Genomic DNA, 24,835 nt, shown 5'->3' on the forward strand with positions numbered 1-24,835 from the left:
TGAGACATCATGGGAAAGTGTGAGGAGAGCGTCCTCCGTTGCTAAATCAAAAGCCAACCGCAGCACAATACTAAAGGCCCTCAAAGAACTCCCCGACTGACGTGTTCTCTGGGGCTTGCTTTTGAAATACATCCACAAATTCTTTGAAACTGCTCCCATCAAGAAATGGAGCCTAATTTTCCTTCCATTTCATATGAGCTGGACTCCCTGATCTGGACCCACTGCAGAAAGCGAGGCTGGAAGTGACTTGGTGTGACTTCTGAAGCGAGGTTATAAAAGAGAGACAGCATCTGCCTCACTCTCTTTATTTTTAAAAATATGTTTTTATTGATTTCAGAGAGGAAGGGAGAAAGGGAGAGAGATAGAAACTTCAACGATGAGAGAGAATCATGGATCGGCTGCCTCCTGCACGCCCCCTACTGGGGATGGAGCCTGCAATCCGGGCATGTGCCTGACCAGGAATCGAACCGTGACCTCCTTGGTTCATGGGTTGACGCTCAACCATTGAGCCACGCCGGCTGGACTGCCTCAATCTCTCTTGAGCTATGAGGAGGTCAGGCCAATGGAGGGGCCATGTGTAGCTGCTCCATCTGACGGCCCAGCTGTAGCCCTAACCAACCATCAGCACCAACCACGGCTTGTATGTGGGTAAGGGAGCCTTCAAGAAAACCTCAGCTGACTTCCCAGCCACCATCTGCCTGTAACCACATGAATGCAAACCACGTAGCTGAGGCTAGTCAATTCCCAGAACCATAGCGATAATAATAATCAATAAACGTTGTACTTTTAAGAGTGAGGCCTGCAAACTATGAACTGTGGGCAAAATCTGGCCTGCGACCCATTTTCTACAGCCTGTGAGCTAAGCTGGGTTTGGCACATTTTAAAAGAAACAAAACAATACAAAGAAAAGTATGCAACAGAGACCATATGTGGCCCTCAGAGGCTTAAAATCGTTATTCATGGCCCTTCACAGAAGTTTGCTCACCGCTGTCGTAAGCCACTACATGTTCAGCAGGTTTGTTATGTGGGTACAGGGACACATGGACCATAACAGGACTCAGTGATGGGCAAACCCTGGACATGGAGTACCATGCAACTCACACTGAAAAGCCACAACTCAACTGTTATCTGCAACAATATTCATCCCATCGTTAATGACTATCGTGCAATCTTCTGATTTCACAAGCACACTTGCTCAGCCAAAGCAAAGTGACAGTAATGTGATTCATCAACCAAGAAGAGTAGAACAAGCCTGGATCTCAGATTTGATTCCAGATTAAACTCCAAAGTCTACAAGACCCATTAATCATTTTAGTAATAACAGCTGGCATTTACTGATACTGTCAGACACTGCTCAAAACTATTTTATATGTATTACTTCAGCTAAGCCTCATGACGACCCTTATTTCCATTTCACAGATGACAACACTGAGGTGCAGATAAATGACCTAACCTAGTCACGATCACACAGGCAGTGAGTATAGAGCCAGGGTTTGAACTCAGGACTGACTTGCATCCATGAACTTAACCGCTGCACTCTGCCTCTCCTGGCCAGAAAATGTCTAATCAAGACATGCAGTCCTGGTTTAAAGAATGCAGATGTGCCCAGCTGGCGTGGCTCAGTGGTAGAGCATCAACCTATGAACCAGGAGGTCGCAGTTTGATTCCTGGTCAGGGCACATGCCCGGGTTGTGGGTTTGATCCCCAGTAAGGGGCGTGCAGGAGGCAGCCGATCAATGATTCTCTCTCATCATTGATGTTTCTCTCTGTCTCTCTCTCCCCTCTCTGAAATCAATTAAAAAGGAAAAATAAAAAGAATGCAGCTGCTCCCCTAGGGAGGGCAGCGCCCTGTCCTCTCTGCCCAGACTTCCCTGGATGCTAGTCAAGGGTGCAGTCCATCCACCAGGAATCTGGCCTTACCCTGGTCTCTGGCTCTTGCCCCTGGAACTCAGGAACTTCAGTAGCACTAAGTTTTCTGCTGAGAGGATCTGAGACTCCTAGGCTAGCCCCAAACTCTGCTTGGTGATAACGTTCCTTCCAAACCATCAGAGGCTGCCTTCCACTTTTCTCCTGGTTTCTGCCAACCCACACATGGAGAATGAAGCTTTTTGCCAAAGGAACGGCTGTCGGGGAAGACGCAGGTTCTCCACTGCCAGCCCTGGGGTCAATAGCCAATCAGCATCGAAAGGACACGCAAAGCACGGTGGGACCAGTGATGGTGGAGAGTGAAAAGAGTATCACTTTCCTCACCCGTGAGCCGGGAGCCATAACAGCCGTCGGGTTTGCTGTGCAGACTAGTGCCAAGACAGACAGAGGGCCTAACCCAGGGGCTGGCCTGCAATTAATGGTGGTTATAATCACTATAATTTTGACACAGAACATGCCTCTCCTTTAAAGAGCTGGCCAAGGACATTCACTGGAATAACTGGAAAAGCTGTTCATCACAGGGAAGATCCACCTTCATGGACAGGACAGAGAGGAGGAGGGGCAGCCTCCGCGCTGGGTCGCAGTTTCTATCTCCCTTGTCACCAGTCTCTTCCACAGTGGCAGGTGTTAAGTCTTTTGTGTGAGATATATATATATTTTTAATTTTATTTATTTTTTTTGTAATTTCAGAGAGGGAGAGAGATAGAAACATCTATGATGAGAGAGAATCATGGATCAGCTGCCTCCTGCACACCCCACACTGGTGATTGGGAATCGAACCGTGACCTCCTGGTTCATAGATCAAAGCTCAACCACTGAGCCACACCAGCCATGCGGCATTGCTTTGATTATATGTGAAAAGGGCCCCTTCATGTTCTTTCTCCCACTGAACTTGGCACAAAGAACTGGAGATCAAGGAAAGAAAGGACAATGCTCCGACTTGACCAACGTGCCAGGCCACCTGGGCGCGGGGACTGACCGCAGGGCACCGTCTACTCACCAGAAGGGGAAGATAATGAGGCGGCTGATGAAAAATATGGCGGAAAAGATGAAGAACAGGGTATTGCAAGTTTGCTTCCATCCAGCGTAAGAAAACATCTTCGCAGACTGAAAACAAAGAAAAGAATGGTGTTCAGATAAAATATTAGTACACGTTTCTAAAATTAAACATTTATAAATGATATAGTGTCTGGGATTTGCTTCCAAACAATCGGGGGGGGGGGGGGTTGAGTGGGGAAACAGATGAAACAAGATTTGCGGTATTATGGTGGGTTTTTTTGTTAATCCTCACCCGAGGATATTTTTTCTATTGATTTTTTTTTAGAGAGAGTGGAAGGGCGGAGGAGAGACAGAGAGAGAGAGAAAGAAACATCGATGTGAGCGAGACACACTGATTGGATGCTTCCCACACACGCCCCAACCAGGGCTGGGGATCGAGCCTACAACCGAGGTATGTGCCCTTGACTGGAATTGAACCTGCGACCTTCCAGTCTGTTAACCACTGAGCCAAACCAGCTATGGCTAATCCTGCTGTGTTTTTTACCGAAGGTCCTCAGAACATCTTCTAACAGCAATGAGCTCCACTTGACCACATGCCCTAAGGGTCAGGTAGGGCTGCTCCGGTTCCAGCTAAGGACAGAAAGCCTGGTTGCCTAAGGAGTCTGGTGTCAATGACAGGGTGGGGGCGGGGGGGGGGGGGGGCTGGCAGGAACAACCTCGGGCTTATGTTCACCTCCAATGTCTAATGACACAACTTTTGCTAGTGGACACACAGCAAAGCCCGCTGAACTGGAGGGTTTAGAAGCAACAGAGTAGCATACAATCCTTAGGTCCCGGCCAATGTAGTCACACTGTCGGGTGGTCACTGAGACAGGATCGGAGAGCGGGGCGATTATAGCCGAGGCGGCCACATTCAGGGGCAGCACGTGGAGAAGAAACCCAGGCACAAGCCTTTGGCCAAGCCCACCGCTGCCCGAAGGGAATGTAATCACCTTGACCTTCAGACTGGGATTTACATGGCTAACTGTGATCACATACAAGAAACAAAGTGCTCTACGCAGCTCAGATTTTAATAGTAGCCAGTTGCTTTGAAATGGCTTCTGGTTACGTCTGGAACAGGGTTTGGCGAATTCCAGGCCAGTCTACAGGCTAAAGCTGGTCAGCTCTTGAGTTAAGCATGGTTTTCACATTTTTAAAGGAATAGAAGAACAGAAAAACAAAAAGAAAAAAGAATATGTGAAAAGAGATTCTATGTGGTGCACAACGCTAGATTTACTATCTGGCCTTTACCAAAAAGTTTGCTGAACCCAGACCTAGAAGAACAAGATCCTACAACAGTCTGGCCGGCGTGGCTCAGTGGCTGAGCGTCAACCTACGAACCAGGAGGTCACAGGTTTGATTCCCAGTCAGGGCACATGCCCGGGTTGTGGGCTCGATCCCCAGTGGGGGGCGTGCAGGAGGCAGCCGATCCTTGATTCTCTCTCATCGTTGATGTTTCTCTCTCTCTCTCTCCTCTCCCTTCCTCTCTGAAATCAACAAAAATATATTTAAAAAATAAAAATATAAGTTTTGTTTCTTTGAGCTTGAAGGATGTGGGGACCCAGAGACATCTGTGGGCTGTGGCTGTTTTCAGGACTCACGGCCCTGCTGGACCCTCACACACGCTTCTTGCTGTGAGGGGCACTGCAGCCCAGGACGTCCTGTTGTTACCAGTGTTTTAATGGCAAGTGTTTACCTCCAGCCAAATGTCGGCCACGTCGTGCACAATCATCACCAGGGTCCCACTGCGAATGTAGTTAGCGCACCAGGAGAAGCTCATCAAGCTGAGAGCAGCCAGGTGGTGGATGACATGAGCGAGAAAATCCTACAGGAGGAGGGGAAGTGGAAACCATTAAGAAAGTGCAATTAGTTCCCAACACTGGAAGAACTAATAATGATGAGGAGGAGGAAAAGGAGGAGGAGGAGGAGGAGGATTTAAAAACTAATAACATTTGCATGTTTTAAAATTTATAAAATGCTTTCACTTTAATTCTAAATATAATCCTTGTGAGGGAGATAGGACAAGAATTGCCCTCACTGATAAAGTCACTTAACTTTGAGAGATCCCCTGTCATCTGTCATCTAAGTCCTGGCATTTGCTGTTTCTCCCACAACCCCACACTGGGTATTTGTACACACACACCCCCACACACACACACACCATATCCTGTGTACATTTACATGTATTGTTTATTCCACGTCTAATTCCAAAAAGGAAAACAGACATATAAGAAACACTACACAACCAGTGAAATAAAAGGTGTTGCATCTGAAAGAGATAACAAATAAAAGTGGAATAACCTACAGTAGCAAATCCAGGCTAAAAAAGGTACCACAATTGAGCATAAAAACACAAAGGTTTTCTGCAGCGATGATGTACCAATGGAAAATAAGTCCATGAAAATATGCTCAACCTCATTAACCATCAGGAAAATGCAAATTAAGGCCACAGGAGATACTACCTCACACCCACCAGGGTCGCTATAACAAAAAAGATAAACAATAAGTGTTGGCAAGAATGTGGAGAAATTGCAACCCTTGCAAATTGCTGTTAGTGATGGCTGCTTGGTTGAGTAGCTGGGCATTTCCCTAAAAGGTTAACCATAGAATTACCATAGAGCCCAGCAATTCCACTCTGAGGTATGTACCCGAGAGAAAAAAACATATGTCCGTGCAAAATTTTGTATCTGAATGTTCATGGCAGCTTTGTTCATAATAGCCAAAAAGGTGGAAACAACCCAAATAGCCATCAACTGATAAGTGGATGAACAAAGTGCAGCATATCCATACAAGGACTATTTAAAAAAAAAGAAATGAAATACTGACACGTGCTACAACATGAATAAACTTTGCAAAGACTATGCTAAGTAAAAGAAGCCAGATACAAAAAGAACACATATTGTGTGACTCCATTTATAGGAAATGTCCAGAAGAGACAAATCCATAGAGACAAGAAGCAGACGAGTGGTTGCCCGGGGCCATGGGAGTTAAAAGAAATGGGAACTGACCGCTAGAGTCATTTATTTCTGAGGTGATGAAAATGTTCTCAGATTTGACTGTGGTGACGAGGGCAGAACTCTGTGACTAGACTCAAAACCACTGAATTATGTGCTTTAGATGGGTGAATTGTATGGTATGTGAATATTTCAAAAAAGTGCTTTTAAAAAAAACTTAAAAGATTTCAGTTTCCTTGTGGCCAAAGTAAGAGACTAAAGATGATGATAATAATAACCTAATTTATTGAGCACTTACTGTATGCCAGGAAGTGCTTCATGTGGTTTAACTTGCTTAATCCCCACAGCAACCAGAGCAGATAGGAACTCTGTTCCACTCCATGCTATAGACAAGGAGATCAAGGTTGGGGAGTTTAACCATCTAGCTCAAGATGTTAGTGAGGGTCAAGCGAGGGATTCAAACCCAAGCAATCTGACCCCAGAGTCTGTGCTTTACCCAACTTCTAACCGTTTTATGTCTCCAAAGATATGTGTTTATAAACATATGACATATATCTACACTTAATTTTTTTAAAAGACTCAATGTACCTTGTACATGATAAAGAAAAATCAACTACTAAAAGAAAATCAAAGGTTTTATTGCCTCAAGAAATCAAAAAAGACAGAATCATTACAGGATCAACCTACCTGAGTGTATGTATATGTATGTGTGTGTGTGTGTATATATATATACCTAAAATGATTTTTTTCAATTCTATTTCTTGAGAAAATGACTCGATTAGCTTCAGTGTTAATCCTATATAATAAAAGGCTAATATGCAAATCAACCGAACAGTGGAACGACTGGTTGCTATGACGCGCACTGACCACCAGTGCTAAGGATATCCATCATTCGGACATCCCCTGAGGGCTCCGGGACTGCAAGAGGGCACAGGAACCTCCTCCCGAGTGCATGAATTTCATGCACCGGGCCTCCAGTGTTTATATAATGTTCCACTACAAATACTTACCTAGGCACCAAAGTATGAATATAATTTGCACTATTCTGTGCTATAAAAAAAAAAACCCCACAAAACTATGAACTAGAACTTAACACATATAAAATACAATTTAAAGATTAAGATTTGGGGCAGGGGATAAAACTTTGGAAAAATAATGAATAAAGTAACTTTGTAAGTGAGACACTTACCTTCCTCTTCACATCAGAGCCCAGGCTAAATAAGAGAGAACAATAAAAACTCATTTCCAGGATGTAGTACCAGTACTGGGATGGCAGCAAGGGCTGAGAAAAATGAGAGTATTCACTTTAATGCCATGTAACTCATTTTATACCTATTGATATAACATTCCCCAGGAACCCGAATCTGTATTAATTCTAATAATTCAAGGATGTATATGGTAATCTCTAGGATAATTACTAAAATAATAAAGTATGCATAACTGAAAAGCTAAGTAAGGGAAGAAGTGGAATAATAATTTTTTAAAACTTGACTGTCCCATAAAAATGTAGGAAGAGAAAACAACAAAAAAAGGGGAAATGCAGAAGGTGGTACAAATAGAAGATAAAATAGCAAGATGGTAAATCTAAACTCAAACACAGAATGATAGACAGACTGTACACAGACTAATAGAATGAGAAACGTGATGGGTAAGTGAGGATGAGTCCGTTCCAACAGAGAAGGAGAAAAAGGCCTGCAGAGACGTAGACAGAGCAGGACAGTGGTGCAGACCTATCGTGGGGGAACAGTATTGGGGGTCTGAGGGCTGAAGCAGTGGGGGCTAAATCAGAGGTCCTTACCTGTCTGGGATAGCCATTCCACACCTCCCCGAGGTCATATACCCAAGGTTTCTGGGGGGAAAAAAGTTTGTCAGAATCAAAGGCTGGCTTCAGCAGAAAACACAAGCTCCTCCTGATGGCACTGACAGGGGCAGGCACGTGCAGAAAGATGCATTTGTGCATCCCGCTGCACGTCTCTCCCTCCGGAGGTATCCACACACGTCGCTATACAACACCCTGGACTAGTGGATGTGGGGCCAAAACCCGTCCTGTCTCACAGAGCAAATAATTTCAAATGAATGCCTCTTCTAACAAACTGATTTCCGAACCAAATCTATGACTGCTTCTGTAGCAATCAGATAATCTGGAGCAATAAAGAATCTTAAGAGAAATTGAGAGCAGTCTCTAAAAGCTGGCTGTCTTTTATTTTCTATGAACAATGTACTATTAAGTTTATAATCACTTAGTAAGGCAATCATTTAGTAATTATTTACATAACTAGAGGCCCGATGCACGAAGATTCATGCAAGAATGGGCCTTCCTTCCCCTGGCTGCCAGCACCCCCTTTGCTCCGGCCTGGAGCCGCCTTTCCGCCTTCCCATGCTGCCCAGAGGCCCAGAGTGGCTGGGGCGGTGTGGAACGCCCCCGGCCACTCGGCGCCTGTGTATGTAAATTAACCCGCAATCTTTGTTGGGTTAATTTGCATACTCACTCCTGATTGGCTGGTGGGCATTGCGAAGGTATGGTCAATTTGCATCTTTCTCTTTTATTCGTGTAGATGGTAAGGAGAAATTTAGTTTTTGATGGATGAGTAAGGAAAGTCTTCATGGGACAAGTGGCATTTGCTATGAGGCTGGTTGGAATTGGACAGGTAGAGAGATGGGAGGGGCAGGACATTCCTGGCGGCGGGGGAAAATGTGCTAAAATCCCCAAGTGGGGAGGTACCAGGCATGTTCTGGGACTGTCAGGAGTCCAGCTTAGTGGGTGCATGAGTTGCCTAAGGGGAAACGGAGAGACTGGGTTAAGGATGAACTTTGCAGATGCACAGTTTAACGGAGGCGCTGGAAGACAGCCTAGGAAAGGCCACTCCCCAGGCCTCGGAGGGTGAGAGGGCTACGAGCTGCTATCTCGTGGAAAGCACTAGATCCTCATGGAATCAAGGGCAGGGATTTTAAAGATTAAAGACAAGCTCCAATCAAAAATATCACAAAGACAACTTACATCATAAAGAAATGCAATCCCAGCCACAGTGATCACTAAGTAAAATGCAAATCGCCAGCTGCCAAAAGAAAGGAGAGTCTGGTAAGGGAGGCGGACACTGGAGGGGAAACACATCTGGTGCGGCAGAAAGCCCGAGCATTCTGCAGTCAGGTCCATCAAGTTATCGCGAGACTGCCACTTAGACGGCCGCAACTTTAGGTCAGTTTTAACCGCAGGGAGCCTACCTTCTTCACTTGTAAAATGGAAACAAAACTTGCCTCAAAATGTAAAAACAATTGAAAATAATTTATGAAAAATACAGATCATAGTGTCTAGCAGGAAGCAAGCAACAATAAGTGGCAGTTATTATTATTATTATTATTTGCTTAGCGTACTTCCTAACACACAATAAATGCTGGTTTGATGTATTATCAAATCATTTCTTTTATCCCCATTTAGTTCCCAGTGACGAGGTTTCTATGTGGCCTGACTTTTTAGTCTTGCCTTGGAAAAGCATATTTTGAAAGAGTATCTTTTTGTCATGGATGGAGAAAGACCTATAAATTAAGAGACTTAAAAGACACAACCCAACTGTAATGCATGGGTCTTATTTAGACCCTGATTCAAATAAACTACACTGTCAAGAAGATTTGAGACAGGTAAGGAAAAAATGAACACAATGCATATTTGCTGTTATGAAATAAATTGTTTAAGGTATGATCCTGGTATTGCAATTATGTTTAAAATTACTGTGGTATGTATCTTTTAGAGATGTATATTAAAATACCTACTAATGAAATTATACAATGTCTGATATTTACTCCAGAAGTGATCTTCAGTCATAATTGGATGAAAGCAGTCAAAACGTACAAACTTGTAGTTATACGATCAATAAGCACTAGGAATGTGATATATAATATGGTGACCATATTTAACACTGCTGTATGGTATATTTAAAAGTTTCTGAGAGTAGATCCTAAAAATTCTCCTTACAAGGAAAATACTTTCTTTTCTTTTCTTTTTCCTTTTTCTATGAAATGAAGGATATAACCTAAACCTGCGGCCGTCATTTCACAATATACACTGAGTGGCCAGATGATGATGATCTCCGAATGCCTAATATGCAAATTGTCCCCTCGACCAGGAGTTTGACCAGCAGGCAGGCTGGCCAACCGCCCATGTCCCCTCCCCCTGAACAGGCTGGCTGGACCCCACCCATGCACAAATTCATGCACCGGGCCTCTAATATATATACATATATATACACTGAGTGGCCAGATTACTATGCATTCAGAGATCATAATAATCTGGCCACTCAGTGTATGTAAGCCAAGTCATTATACTGTGTGCTTAACTGTATATAGTGCTGTATGTCAGTATATCTCAGGAAAAGTGAAAAGATCGACCCACAGAAATATCTGTGGTGTGGAGGAGTGGGCAGAGCAGAGGTGACACAGGGTGGCCTGGGTTGAGAGTTACTAGAGTTGGTGATGGAGACATAGCATACCCCATTCATTACACCAGTCCTTCTACATTTGTGTATGTTAATAGCTTTGCCAAGTAAATTCTTTTAATTACTGCTGTTTTAGTTAATGATTGCTGAAGCAACAACGGAATATTAAGAATGACATTTGTATAATGTAAGGAACAGAGCTTTCATCAACACGCCCACACACATTAAGAAAAGGGGACTGTGGGCATATTCCCACTGTGGAAACGGGACACCGGGGTTTTCCCAGTTCACACAGCCGAGCACCAAAAGGCTGGAGTACAGGTCTGGACTCTGAGCCCAGGAGTGTCTCCTGAACATGGTCACATAAGCTGAATGACAGCTTGTCTTCCAGGATTGTTTTGATAGAGAAAAAAAGTAGGGTTCGCCTGGTCAGCACAGTTCAGTGGTTGAGCATTGACCTATGAACCAGGAAGTCGCGGTTTGATTCCCAGTCAGGGCACATGCCCGGGTTGCGGGCTTGATCCCTAGTAGGGGACGTGCAGGAGGCAGCCGATCAATGATTCTCTCTCATCATTGATGTTTCTCTCTCTTTTTCCCTTCCTCTTTGAAATCAATAAAAAAATATATTTTTAAAAAAACTGTAGCACTTCAAAAGCTGGACTGTCCTTACCAAGCCTCCTGGAATTTCTTCATCCTGCAAGGCCTGTCCTGATTCCGCCGACTCCGAAACCATCTTTCAACCTGGCGCTCAGTCAGGTTACACTTCTTTGCCAGGCCATAAACATCGTCCTGAAAAGGGATGAAACGGGTGAATGAGTGATGAAGAGCAGAGTCAGACTGGCAGGCAGTCAAGAAATAGTGTGATTGGATTACGAGAGCTGGTGCACTGGAGAGGAGAGGGACTCAGCATTCCAACTGGAGCCAGAGAATTTACCTCTTTTGTTTATGGATCACACACACACACACACACACACACACACACACACACACACACACCATGCCCCCCAAAACCATAGAGAATGTTAGTATCCCAGAACTCTTAAGTTCCAAAGAGAGATCAATTCTCCATAAGTTAGTAGCAACACATATGTTCAGGCTGCATAGCGAGCGAGCTCATTCAGCTCAATGTTACGTCGGGCGTCCTAGGGACCAGGCAGAGGAGTAGCTTAACATGCCGATCAAACCCAATCTCTTCGTTTTTCCGGTGAGAAAACTGGAACATTGAGAGTTTAAGTAAATGCACAAGATGGAAAGCCAGTAGCCAAGTGAGGACTAGAACTTGGGCTGGTGCATATTCTGTTACTTTACATGGTCCAATAGCTCCAGAAGACAACACAGGAGCAGCTCACACAGGTGCTGGCTGTCACTCTCACACTGAATCAGATGGAGAGCCTAATTCAAACTGATCTGAAAGAATTCCGATCATCAAAGTAATGCTTGCAGAATATAAAAATGCTGACTGCTTCTCTTCTGGGCAGCAGAAGCTGTAGGCTATGACTGAAAATTGGAAACGGTATGGATAATGGATTAGCTCCAAGGTCACAGGCCTGAAGCTCTCACAGGCCAGGCAGGAAACAGGAATGACTGAGCGGACGGGTCTGTTTCAGACCTGCATTCGCTCCACACAGGCTGTGTGGTAAACCCACACTACTCTCCACTTCCACAGTGAAATAAGCTCTGTCTTTTTTTTTTTTTTTAAGCACTAGCTTTCTTGATCTTTCATTTTCCAATGTGAGTACAAGAAATACTACCCAGCTGGTGCGGCTCAGTGGTTAAGCATCAACCCAGGAACCAAAAGATGGCGGTTCGATTCCCTGTCAGGGCACATGCCCGGGTTGTGGGCTCGATCCCCAGTAAGGGGCGTGCAGGAGGCAGCTGATCAGTGACTCTCTGTCATCATCGCTGTTTCTATCTCTCACTCCCTCTCCCTTCCTCTCTCTCTAAAATCAATTTAAAAAAAAAAAACATTAAAAATAACTTAATTCAATCCTCAGGAGAGCCCTGTGAGATCAGCAATGTTATCACGTTCAATTCACAGAGGGGGAAACTGAGGCACGGAGTGGCTCATCTGCCCAGCTCCACTCCGCCTGCAGCCGAGCCGAAGTCTGGACCGCAGTCTGTCCTCACAGCCTGTGTATTTAGCTCCGACACCAGGGGAGCCTCAGGGAGCAGCAGCGTGGCCGGAGGAGAGGCCTGCATGAGGGTGAGGAGACCCGGCTCCTCGCCCTACAAGCCAACCCTCCGCGAGAGCAGAGGATGGCCCAACCTCGTTGGCTCTCACACGCTCGCCTGTGACATCAATGGAACGAGATAGTGCTTTGCTCTGAAAAGTCTGAATCTAAGGCTGAGACAGGCGAGCAAACTGCAACGCCTTCATGAACCTCAGCGAGTGGCTTTCTGTCCGTCTCCCGGGGCCACGTGCTCGTCAGAGCTCCTCCGGAGCGACACACTGTTTTCTCTGCATCAGCTCTCGCTGCGGCTTCGCCCGGGGAAGGGGCTAAACCCTAAGTGCTGCCGTTACTCCATTGTATCAATAGCAGAATAATTGATCTGTTGGCCAGGGCCCTTGGGCTGTTACCAGGGCTCACTCCCAATACATCTTGAAGTTATTATTGAGATATATATAGAGAGACGTAAACATATGTATAAATAATGGCCTCGCAGCTGCACATACACAGGCCCAAAAGAATGGTGCGAAGTCATAGCTCAGAACCCTCCTGGGAAGCGGATGTGCACAGTGTTTGGGCCTCATCAATACCATGTTATATACCCTCCTGTGCTAACCAGCCCGGAGTCGGCGCTGTGCACACTGAGTACTTCTGTTTCTATCGAGGCCGCATAGAACAGCTGGAGGAGCATCCTCAGCGCCACGCACTCAACTCTGTCAGGGAGTCATGTGCTGCCCACATGTGTCACCGCTGCAGTTTCTGCCGTTACAGCTTTGGAATACGTCGTTAGAGGTAATACCCAGATCTCGAAGCAGCACAATTTTTTTTTTAATAATACCTCCCAGCAACTTGTCTTACCTCAGCCAAATTTATGGCTATGTGTAAGACAAAATACAGACAAAACGCTATTGGTATGACACCGGCCAAGTTACTATGGGAGGTATTATGAGATTATTTTGTTTCCACATCTGAAATCACTAGGAAGTCATGTACTTTGCCTTCCTCTATTATATTCTGTCTTCCCAAGTGCCAGTACTTTTAATGTATGGGAAATTTTTTGACAACTTGTTAATCTTGATCTGCTTTGCAAATATTGCCTCAATTTCATAATCTACAAGCAATGTAAGTTAGAGATCTTCATTATTTTCCTTCATCTTTCTTCTTGGTTTGAGGGTGATGCAAATGTCCACGCTGTGTGTGAACTGAGTTAGGACAATTACTCCAGGTGTTCCAGCCGCTGAAACACATTTTCAATCTTCTATTCCCAGGTAAAGAAGACACGTGTGCATAACAGGAACAGTGCTGGAGAGGGGGCGGGGGCCAGGTTCCCGCTACAGATTTAGCCAAGGTCACTCAGCTGCATGACCCCGGACACCCCCTTTCTTCCTAAGAGGCCTTAGCTTCCTCGCCTGGATCATGAAGGAAAAGATTACCTAATCCCTAAAACCCTTTCAGCTCAGAACAATTGGGGGGGGGGGGGGGTGCAGGAGGCAGCCGATCAATGATTCTCTCTCATCAATGCTGTTTCCATATATATAAGAATCTAGACCTGCCTGGACACTATTTCTTTTAAACTATTAGATTAAAAACTTCTTCTATGGTACATAGACATGTAGTACACTACATTTTGAGAAGGACATCCTGCATCGTGAAGAGAATTGTGACTCTTAAAAATTCTACCTCTAGGGAGCAGGCAGGGGCACAACAGATTCTGTGTGTGTTGAGGCCTTGGATCAAATAAAATGTCCTTCACACAAAAGCCACCACAATGGACCGGTTCATAAGGAATGAATATTGATGGTGCCACATCATCACAATTGTCAGCTATGGTCTACTTTACCTTCAAAGTGATCTTTTTTTAAGCAGTACATATTGTTTATATCCTACCATTAAAAATGAAATTTTGATCTTTATACTCAAGTTATAGCATTAATTGTTAGTGTTCAAGATTAGAGTTGTACACAATAGTCCACCTATTCACATTTGTTATTTTATATTATAACTAGTGGCCTGGTGCACGAATTCGTGCACACTGAAAGGAAATTAATTATAAGAAATATTTTAATATCGTTATTCGCCCTTTCTCTATAATACAAGTGTCAACCAAATTCATGATCGACAATGACAGATTGAAACCCACGCATGCGATTGGCGCCAGCGAGAGCTTTATATACATAGATAAACGTGCTTAATTAGACCTGCTTTCTGATTTAGCTAAACTTTTCCCAGCCCAGTGAAGCACTCCAACTTCTCTTTCAGGTAATTGTCAGCAACACAGCAGTAATATCAACACGAAGCAGATGATTATTGTAGATCACACAGGGAGAACAAAGGGTAAAATATTTCACTGCAGCAGTGTTTGACTCTATTCTGTGCAGTGACAAAACTGAAGTCATTTTCAAGGTCCACCATTTCTTCTTTTCAGTCGGGTCAAGTTTCTAAGTTTTCTAAATCTGTGTTTTCGAGCTAATGAAAAGAAAATAGGATTCCACCGAGTGTCCTATCTACCTACTCCAAGACTTCTGTGAGGATCAAATGAGATGAGGCACGGGAAAACGCTTCACAGACATTTGGTTAAAGTGTGAAATGTTTGCACCTGGCTATAAAGCAAGTCGTGTTCCTGGGCTGAAGAAACTGCAAGGAGGCTAGTTATTGCTAGGGAGAGGAAGCCCGGCGTTGCTACATGATGTCATTACCCGGCGCCCACAGTGACAGTTGCTGGGCTGGGCTGGGCTGTGGGCCACATTTTGCGCCATGGGGTCTCAGCAACGTTGGCTGCGATTTAGTGGGGTGTCGCTCCGGGTGGTGGCAGGGCCTGTGTCCCACTTGGGGGAAGCCAAGTGTTGCTTTGTGGGTGCCAGGTCTTCAGTGCCATTTCTCTGTAAATGGCCAGTGTGCATCACAACTGCTCCTGCATTGAGTATCTGCCCCCTGGTGGTTAGTGCGCGTCATAGCGACCGGCTGGACAGACACTTAGCATAATAGTCTTTTATATATATATAGATATTTGCCATTTTATACTGTGCTTGGAATGCTATAAAACCTATCAATAGAGAAAAAAATCTGAATGGACCAAATCATTCGCCAGTTAACTGGCACCGATTTCTTGCACAGATGAGGGAAGCTCCAGATGACAGAAACATTAGGAAAGAAGATGTTTAAATCCCTCCAAAAGAATATGAACTTACCTCAGATGGTTTCCTCGTAGAGCGTTTGTAAAAAGTCTCTAAGACAGTGTTTGGTATAATCTTCCGAACTTCCTCTTTAATACCGAACGCCTTTGCTAGAGGTGTGGCGATAAATCTACAAAAAAATGAAGGACAGTTCAAAGTCTGATAATGAGGCCACAATGACACCAGAGAACTCAGGTGGTGACTTCGGATCCAAATGAAAGCCCAGTCACTGGTTCGTGTTGTCACTGGACTACCCACGGCCGACAGCTATCTGCCTTAAGTTCAAGGAGAACAAATTTTGAAACCTTTTATGCAAGCAATACCTTGAAAAATAAAATACTAGCACAGTTCCTTATAGTCCATTTTTTGTAAATTCAAATATATTTATACACAAGATCCAGGAATTCAGATAAGCCATTCCACTTAGAGCTTTATTAAGATTCCCAGAGATTAAAATAAATACTTGGAGATTGAAAGTTTCATTTGGTGATATTATCTTACAGAAATTACTATGTTCCTTTTTAAAGTTCTAACTTGAGAAAATGTCATGCTCTGGGGTAAAGGTCTAGGAATGGGATTGCTGGGTGGGGCATCAAGTATGTTATTCAACTTTATGAGAAACTGGCACATTGTCTGCCAAAGTGGTTGGACCATTTTGCATCCCATCCAATAACATGCCAGAGTTCCAGTTACTCCCTATTCCTGCCAACACTTGGTATTACCAGTCCTGTTTTTGTTTTTGTTTTTTAAAATATATTTTTATTGATTTCAGAGAGGAAGGGAGAGGGAGAGAGAGAGAAATATCAATGATCAAAGAGAATCATTGATCAGCTGCCTCCTGCACACCCCCTACTGGGGATGGAGCCTGCAACCCGGGCATGTGCCCTGACCAGGAATCAAACCATGACCTCCTGGTTCAGGGATTGACGCTCAGTAACTAAGCCACACTGGCTAGGCTACTATTCAGTGATTTTTTTTTAAAGAAAATTTACCAAGTTGTGCACTAGTCACCATGAGTCAGCTTTAGAGTATTTTCTTCACCCCAATATGACTCCTCATACATGTTTACTGCTAATCCCTGTTTTCTCTCACCACTGCCCCCAGCAATCACTGATCTGTCTTTAGAGCTTTGACTTTCCTGGGTACTAAATACAATGTACTCATACAATATGTGCTTGCTCATATCTGGCTTCCTTCACCTGGCCTAGTGGTTTTGAGGTCCATCCAGTTATTTGGATGTATTCAGAGTTCATTCCTTTTTCTTGTTCACTAATAATCTATTGTACAGAAATACAAACATTAATAACGTCTTCTGAAGAGCAAACACTTTAGCTAGTTACCGAATGAATATACCCATACAAATCCTTGTACTCACATGTTCATAACAGCTTTATTTGTAACAGCCAAAAAGTGTAAATGGTCCACATTTCCAACAACTAGTTAGAGGACAGATTAACTGTGGTACAGCCACACACTGAGAGACTACTCAGCCGTGACAAGGCATCACTATACGTACATATAATAACGTGGGTAAACATCTCAAAGCACTATGCTAAGTCAAAACAAGTCAGACACAACAGATTATAATCCAAAGGATTCCATTTATAGGAAATCCAGAAAAAGCAAAATGATATGGACAGAAGCGTGTCAGTGATTGCCAGGAGCTGGTGTTTAGGGGAGAGGCTAACTGAATGGGGCACTGGGAAGTTTTTCGGCTGATAAAAATCTCCCGTCATAATTGTGGTGATGGTTACATGACTGGATACATTTGTCAAAATGCATCCAATTTTGGATGAACTTTGTTATATAAATCATATCTCAATAAAACTAATTTTTAAAAAATAATAATAGATCCCAATTCTTCCTTCAGTTCTAACGAAGGCTCCATCTTCAGCCAGGTTGATCTATTCTTATCCTTACTGAGGAGTTTCTGTGTTTGATTAAATGCTGGAAATTTTAGTTCTGAATGACCATTTAGCCCTTCAAGTCATTTTTTTTTTACAACCATAGGAGTTGAATAAAAATTTCCTAGGATAATCTGATAAAATGCACAAACCAGTCCAACTTCCAGATGGACTAAGTGCTCCTGGAAAGGGCCCATACATGTCAGAGACACAGGAAAACAAACTAATGATGCACACAGAGCCATGCGGACAGATCATAAACCACAGCGCCATACTCAGGAGAAGGAGCAACAGAATAAGGTCTCATCGCGTACCACGTGTCAGCTAACAATACATACGATTTATGTTTATGCACATGTTTCATGGGGTCATACAAACAAAAAGCCATCAAAAACATGAGAACCCAGCAGGGAGGGGAATGGGACTAGGAACTGAGGATAAAAGGTAATTAGTGAAAAAGTTCATTCCAATCAATCAATCAAAAGAGGTCTTATTTAACACAGACAAAAGACAGCATGCCATGATTGCGGAAATATGATTAATTATCTCCCCCTTTGCACAAAAGGTCCAAATAAAACAACAACTAATGTGTTCTTAAAACTAACAAAGTCTCAAAAAATGTATCTGACAGGGTTTTGGATAAAGAGTGGAATGGGTTCATTTATCCAACCTACTAGTGGAGAATTGTTACTGGAGAACAAACTCATTGTTTTTACTAGAATAACACAGATACAAAACGGTTTAATACGGTAGTGTTCTCCATCAGAATCACTCAGTGCTATCTCCTCGAATGTTAGAAATGAAGAAATCAGAAAGAAATGAAAAAGCAAAGCAGAATTGAGCCAAGAAGACTTATGTGGTGAGGGAATACAGCCAATCTCAAAGCCAGATGAGTGTAACATTCCCTCTGAAGGGTCATGTGAGAGTAAGTATGTGGATAAGTATACACAGTGGATAAACACACATCCATAGCATACTTGGTGATATGAGAAACATATCTATATTAATTTAAACAAGAGAAATACGGCCTTGTTTTTTTAACATGTCCAGGCTCGCCTGAACTTGCATTTTATTGATATGGAGTAGAAAAAAGTCCAAGAGGAAAAAAAGAAAAAAACAACACATGGACTTCTGCTCCCATGTAAATGGTTCAGAGCGAGGTTAATTACCAGGAGAGGGTCTCTTAGGTTTGCTACTATTGCAGAACCGAGCCTTCAGACGGCCCCATGCGGACACCCCAATCGCCCCCTCTCTACCTGGCACGGCCTGGGTTACCTGTGAGCCAAAAGCCTTGCAATCCCAGAGGTCCCCCCTCTTTTCAATACTATTTTATTGAACAAAAGGCAAGCAGGCCTAGGCAGATATTAAGCAGATGAGGTTTAAATGCGTCTCCTACACAGGAACAATAGCCCACTACATGGGACTGCTTCCCTGCTCCTGAGGATTTGAAGGCTCTTTGACCAGAGTTTGGTCAGAGGGTTTTATGTGAGAAAGCAGAACGCCTGGAGCAATGCAATCGCAATAACACTTAAGTCTAAGGTATAAATTTGGAGACTGTTTCAGTGAGGACAGTAGTAATCTTTTTTTAAAACAATATATATTTTTTTATTGATTTCAGAGAGGAAGGGAGAGGGAAAGAGAGATAGAAACATCAATGACGAGAGAGAATCATGGATCGGCTGCCTCCTGTACGCCCCCTACTGGGGATCGAGCCCACAACCCGGGCCTGTGCCCTGACAGGAATCAAACCCTGACCTCCTGGTTCATAGGTAGATGCTCAACCACTGAGCCACGCCGGCAGGCTAGCAAGCCTTCCTGAACTCCTGTAGATTGCGGCACTCACCCTTCCTTCAGGAATGATGGACCTGCTGTCCTACTGTGCCCTGTGCTGCCGAGTAGAAGTGATAAAGATGGGGAATCTATTCACTGCACAACTAAGTGAAAGAAAAGTGATGACCTTCTGGTTTTCCCAGCTCCACCCCTGCCTTGGACTATTCTGGGAACATAATTTACTCTGAGATAATGTGTTTATTCCACAAGTGTTTAAATTTGAGTAGCTCAGATCCCTTTAAATCACACTTGAGACACATAAATGCAGAGTGCCTGGATACACTGGTTAGAAACTGCAATTCTAGACACACACACACACACACACACACAAAATCAACCATAAGCCACAAACTAACATTTGTAAGGAAAGGAAATCCTAAAATACAAAGCAAATGTCGGTTACTTTCAAATGAGGGACTTGCTTGTCCTTTACCAGATCTGTCTTCACTTGGCTCTCTACAGCTCGAAAAGGGAGGGGCGCCGCTTCCTGGTTTTAAATGGCTCCTGGCTAGCACTACAGGATAAAAGTGAGCAGCCAAACCACCAGGCCTGGTCACAATTCCTAGGACAACAGAAGGAAGCCTTCTCGCGATAAACGTAGGATATGCTGAAACGCAGTGTCAAATTTACATCAATTTCTTTTTGTTGTCAATCCTCACCTGAGGATATTTTTCCATTGCTTTTTAGAGAGGGTGAAAGGGAGGGGGAGAGACAGAGAGGGAGAGACATCAATGTGAGAGAGACACATCGATTGGTTGCCTCCCGCACAGGCCCCAACCAGGGCTTGGGACCAAGCCTGCGACCGAAGTATGTGCCCTTGACCAGAAATGAATCTTGACCTTCAGTCTGCCAGCCGACGCTCTAACCACTGACCCAAACCAGCTATGGCTACATGAATTTTTAAGATAGTTCAGAAAATTTCACATTTGCTATCATCCCTTGAGGCTATGTCTTCTGTATTCCTAAGAGATAATAATTTACTCTCTTTGACCATCAGGGGTAGTTCATTGTGGAAGTCCGAGAAGTTATGGGGAAAATAGAAAACCAACAACCCTAAACCTCATGTTGTAACAAGCGGGTTCAAGTCCCAAATCTCCTCCTTACATACTTCCTGTTTCACCTTGGCCGGGTCACTTACCTCTCATTTTCTCCACTGAGATGATACCATTTGTGAGTTTATGTACCTCTTCAACTATAAGTTTCTATGCAAACGCAAGGTGTCAGTAATATTTTATTTATGATATAAGTGGTTTAATCTAATACAAACGATATAGAAGCCCTGGAAAAAATATAACTTATTTTTCAAAAAGCATGCTTTCGCCCAGCTGGCGTGGCTCAGCGGTTGAACAGCGACCTATGAACCGGGAGGTCACGGTTCAATTCCCAGTCGCCCCAGGTTGTGGGCTTGATCCGCAGTAGGGGACGTGCGGGAGGCAGCTGATCAAAGATTCTCATTGATGTTTCTATCTCTCTCCTTTCCCTTCCTCTCTGAAATCGATAAAAAATATACATGTTTTTAAAAGCATGCTTTCTCTCCCAGGTTAACCTTTCTCGTGCATGAAGAGTGATGAGACGCGTGGAACAACATACAGTGCTCTGCAGCGTCCCAGAACGGAAAGAGCTCCCTCCGGGTGAGTTCCTGGGAGTTCAAGTTATAAAGGTGATGCTGACTTGACTCAGTCCCTTGAGAGGCATCAGGAATGGTCGTGGGAATTAACAGAGGGCTGGATTCCTGCCTAATTGTTGCTGGCGAGGCCAAGACCAAGGCGAACAAGTTGGTCCTCCACAGCTGCGCTGCTTTGGCAACCAGAAGAATTTCCTAGTTCTCTGTCCCGATCGAAACCTGAAAAATGGAGCTGTCCACCCAAAAAGGTAGGAGATCTGCAATGCAAATAAGCAGAGGACCTGGGTGCCAGATGCAGAGAGCACTGGCGAGGGAGGCAAGGAAAGCGACGCTGCAGGCCAGGGAGGAGGAACTGGCTAATGCGGTAGGCAGGGGAACCCTACTTTGTTATCTATGCATTCCCCGATGAACCCAAACATCTGAGGGAAAAGCAGAACCCACTGTCAGAAAGGAGGCACGTTGGCAGGTGTCCTCCGCTCGGGTTTCGTGGCATCGGGGGCTTCCTCTGCCTCCCAACAGCAAGCACGTGGCTGGCCCACGGGAAGCTGCTGTTTGTACAGAAACCTGTGGGGCAGCCCGTGAAACAGAGCCGGTCAGGCTAACTCTGGAGATAAGGACCCTGCAAATGGTTATGCACATATGATCTGCATTACGGTTAGTCTTGGACAAAATGATCTTTATCGGATTTCGTCTTAAGTTTTTCCAACTCTTGACATTCAAATATTCTTTTTGCTCCAAAAAAATAATGTGCTAATAACAGGTTTTTGAAACAGAGACAGCTACAGAGATTACAGATGGACATTTATCTCCTGTTATCATGACACTGGTGCAGTTTTAATAAGAAGGCTGGAAGTAATATCTGTTTAAATTAAGAAAAAAGAAGTTTGCTTTTCCTGACAAAGCAAATTTCTACTTTTTTCTTTGATTTCCTTATACCTTGGAAAGAAAGGCGGCTATTAAAACTTTCAATAAACCTTTAAAATAAACGATGAGTAAAGCAAGATGAAGTCTGCTCTTTAAGGAGCCATATTTGCTATTTGGTAGGCATTTGGAAATGATAACGCACCCTCTAATCACAGCTCTCTAGCGCTGCCTTTCTGGGGTGCATGTCCTTTGTCACAGACCTGGCCCAGGGAACGTGAGTCGGGTTCCCACGCTGTCATTGACCCTAATAAGCTCCGTGATACTTAACCTCTCGGCCTCAATTTTCTCACTGTGCAACTAAAGCACTTGTTTCTCCTTTTATTTGTTCGGCTCCTAGGTAACAGTTGGTGTGCACTGATTTCATGCACGGCCCCCCAGGATCTGCACCCCATTAGCAGCAACCTCTGAACAGCAGATTCTTCAAGGATCTGACCAGGACTCTCTCATTCTACAGCTGGGGCATGGGAAGGAAAGACACACAAGCAATACTTACTTTTCAAAGAAATGTCGGATAATCAGCAAGCCAAAGGCATATGGGATGGTCATGTACAGATGAGAGGGTTTTACAAAGACGAGTCCATCGTGATCTTCGAGGTCTGACCACTTTATTGCTGGAGGGAGCCAGAATCTTTCCAACCAAAACCAGTCTTTAAACGTCTGAAACATTCTAGAGAGACAGAAAAAGAACACATTAGATTTGCAAGACAAATAAAACTGAGATAACAATGAGAATCTTTACTCAAAATGCCGAAACCAGACAGTTCTGCGTTGGGGGTGGGGAGAGAAGGTAACAACAGAATAGTATTATGTGATGGGTTGCACATCTCTTCATTGCAGTCAACGAGAATTGCTCTGCCAATACCGACAGAACCATTTTGGTCGTGGTGGGCAAACTGAAGTTCAACAGCACTGCTCATACTTTCTGTACAACATGTTACTGTTATGGGTAGGCACCTTCCTCTTGTGTGATTCTATGGTATGCAAAATAACCTCTACAACTTCAACATGACAAAGGTCAGCACCACGACAGCTCCAAATATGAATACATTTTCACTAGAGTCCTAAGAACTTCTCCGCCAGATACAGAACAAGCACATTTTACTTCGTATTAAAATTTGTTCCAATTAGTCCATGCCAACAAGTATTTCTTTAAGCATATTTTTCTTGATTTCAGGGAGGAAGGGAGAGGGAGAGAGAGATAGAAACATCAATGATGAGAGAGAATCATGGATCAGCTGCCTCCTGCACACCCCCTATTGGGGATCGAGCCTGCAACCTGGGCGTGTGCCCTGACCGGGAATCGAACCGTGACCTCCCGGTTCATAGGTTGACACTCAACCACTGAGCCACACCGGCTGGGCAAGATTTTTTTTATGTTGTTATAATAATTGCTATATAAAAGTTTGGTCACTCCTAAATATGGTTCCAGGCAGTGCAGGTGAATTTGTCCAGTGAAATAGAAATACTTGTTAATTTATATTTATTATAACATTTATAATTCAGTGAATAAATGAGTAGCTAAACTTTATCGTTCTGATTAAATAATTAAATGAACAGCTTACGGGGATTATGTAGGAGTCGCTGCTCTGAATAATGCCCTGTGCACCACATGTGAGCAATGAATCAAGATGTGTTGAGAGCCATAGTAACTTCAATGCCCAATAGCCAAACACATTGAAAGGGAAACAGACATGGAAAGAATTCAGAAGTTGAGGGTGGGCCCCTGGGAAATGCCGTTCAAATTGAGAAAATAAGGAAATCTTCATTATTCACTTTTTCTTCCCGAGCTGCCACTGAACATCCATTATTGCTGCTCCAAAAGAGTTAAAAGCCAATGCAAAATGCATCACAGCCCTGAAAATGAGGACGAAAGTTACAGAACTACTAGAAGATTCTAAAGGAGTAGATCTCCGTGACCCTGGGTTAGGCCAGGGGTGGGGAACCTTTCCTCTGCCAAGGGCCATTTGGATATTTATAACATCATTTGCTTAATATAATTCACTTACTATACATTTATGTTGCTAGGAAAACAGCTCCTAGATTTATTGAATTTTGAGTCCCTCCTGCGGTTGCCTTGGCAGGGCCAAACCAAATGATTTCTCGGGCTGATATGACCCACGGGCCAGAGGTTCCCCACCCCTGGGTTAGGCAAAGCCTTCTTGTGTAGGACACCAAAAGCAAAGCGACAACATATAAAACAGATTAAGTTGGACTTCATCGAAGTGAAAACCTTCTGTGCGATGAGCCTCTCCTGCCGCACGGCCACAGGCCTCTGCCCTCCGTTCGAGTCACCTTTCTGGCCCCCGCACACCGGAAGTGCCATGTGGAGGAAGCCAGCACCCGGCCCTCACGGTAGCAGGGAATCCATCTTTCCCACCATCCGAGCCAAGGTGGACAGTTCCCCATCTGCTGGCTGCCGGCCTGGGATGGCCTCGGCTTGGCCAGTTGGATGCTGTTCTTGGGACTCTGAGGCTGGAGCCAACAGCGCTGTCCAGCGGCAGCAGCTACTAAAAAATACAGCTGTCTCTCCGCCTGCTGGCCCTCCTGACCGCCTTGTCTCTAGTCATCCAAGTCTGGCCACCGCCCTCCCACGCTGGGAGTCACTGCCAATCAAGTCCGTTGCTTTGATGGTAAGAGGTGGACACGGTTGCCTACGACCAAGAGCACTGGCTGACACCCCTGGTGTTTGTTTCCCCACCTTCTTTTTTAAATATATAAATTATATATATATATATATATATATATATATATATATATATCCTAACTAGTAATAGACAAATATGCAAATTGACCGCACCTTCGCTATGCCCAAGCCATGCCCACCAGCCAAGCCACGCCCACCAACCAATCAGGACGAGTATGCA

The 24,835-nt window shown here is 44.1% G+C and overlaps 1 protein-coding gene across 2 annotated transcripts in view; it reads right to left on the reverse strand.

Annotated features, from left to right (window-relative positions):
- CERS3 (ceramide synthase 3) overlaps nt 1-24,835 on the reverse strand; it is a 62,863-nt gene that overhangs the window by 14,595 nt on the left and 23,433 nt on the right. For both annotated transcript variants that reach the window (XM_054713366.1, XM_028135751.2), the window contains 8 exons: nt 22,465-22,638; nt 15,705-15,819; nt 11,019-11,137; nt 8,917-8,974; nt 7,717-7,767; nt 7,108-7,200; nt 4,661-4,789; nt 2,927-3,033 (listed from right to left, as the gene is read on the reverse strand). In XM_054713366.1, coding sequence (XP_054569341.1) covers nt 2,927-3,033; nt 4,661-4,789; nt 7,108-7,200; nt 7,717-7,767; nt 8,917-8,974; nt 11,019-11,137; nt 15,705-15,819; nt 22,465-22,637 — 845 coding nt within the window. In that variant the 5' untranslated portion in view covers nt 22,638. The remainder of the gene's footprint in view (nt 1-2,926; nt 3,034-4,660; nt 4,790-7,107; nt 7,201-7,716; nt 7,768-8,916; nt 8,975-11,018; nt 11,138-15,704; nt 15,820-22,464; nt 22,639-24,835) is intronic.

Source organism: Eptesicus fuscus, chromosome 25 (genome assembly GCF_027574615.1).
Source record: "Eptesicus fuscus isolate TK198812 chromosome 25, DD_ASM_mEF_20220401, whole genome shotgun sequence".
NCBI classification, from domain to species: domain Eukaryota; kingdom Metazoa; phylum Chordata; class Mammalia; order Chiroptera; family Vespertilionidae; genus Eptesicus; species Eptesicus fuscus.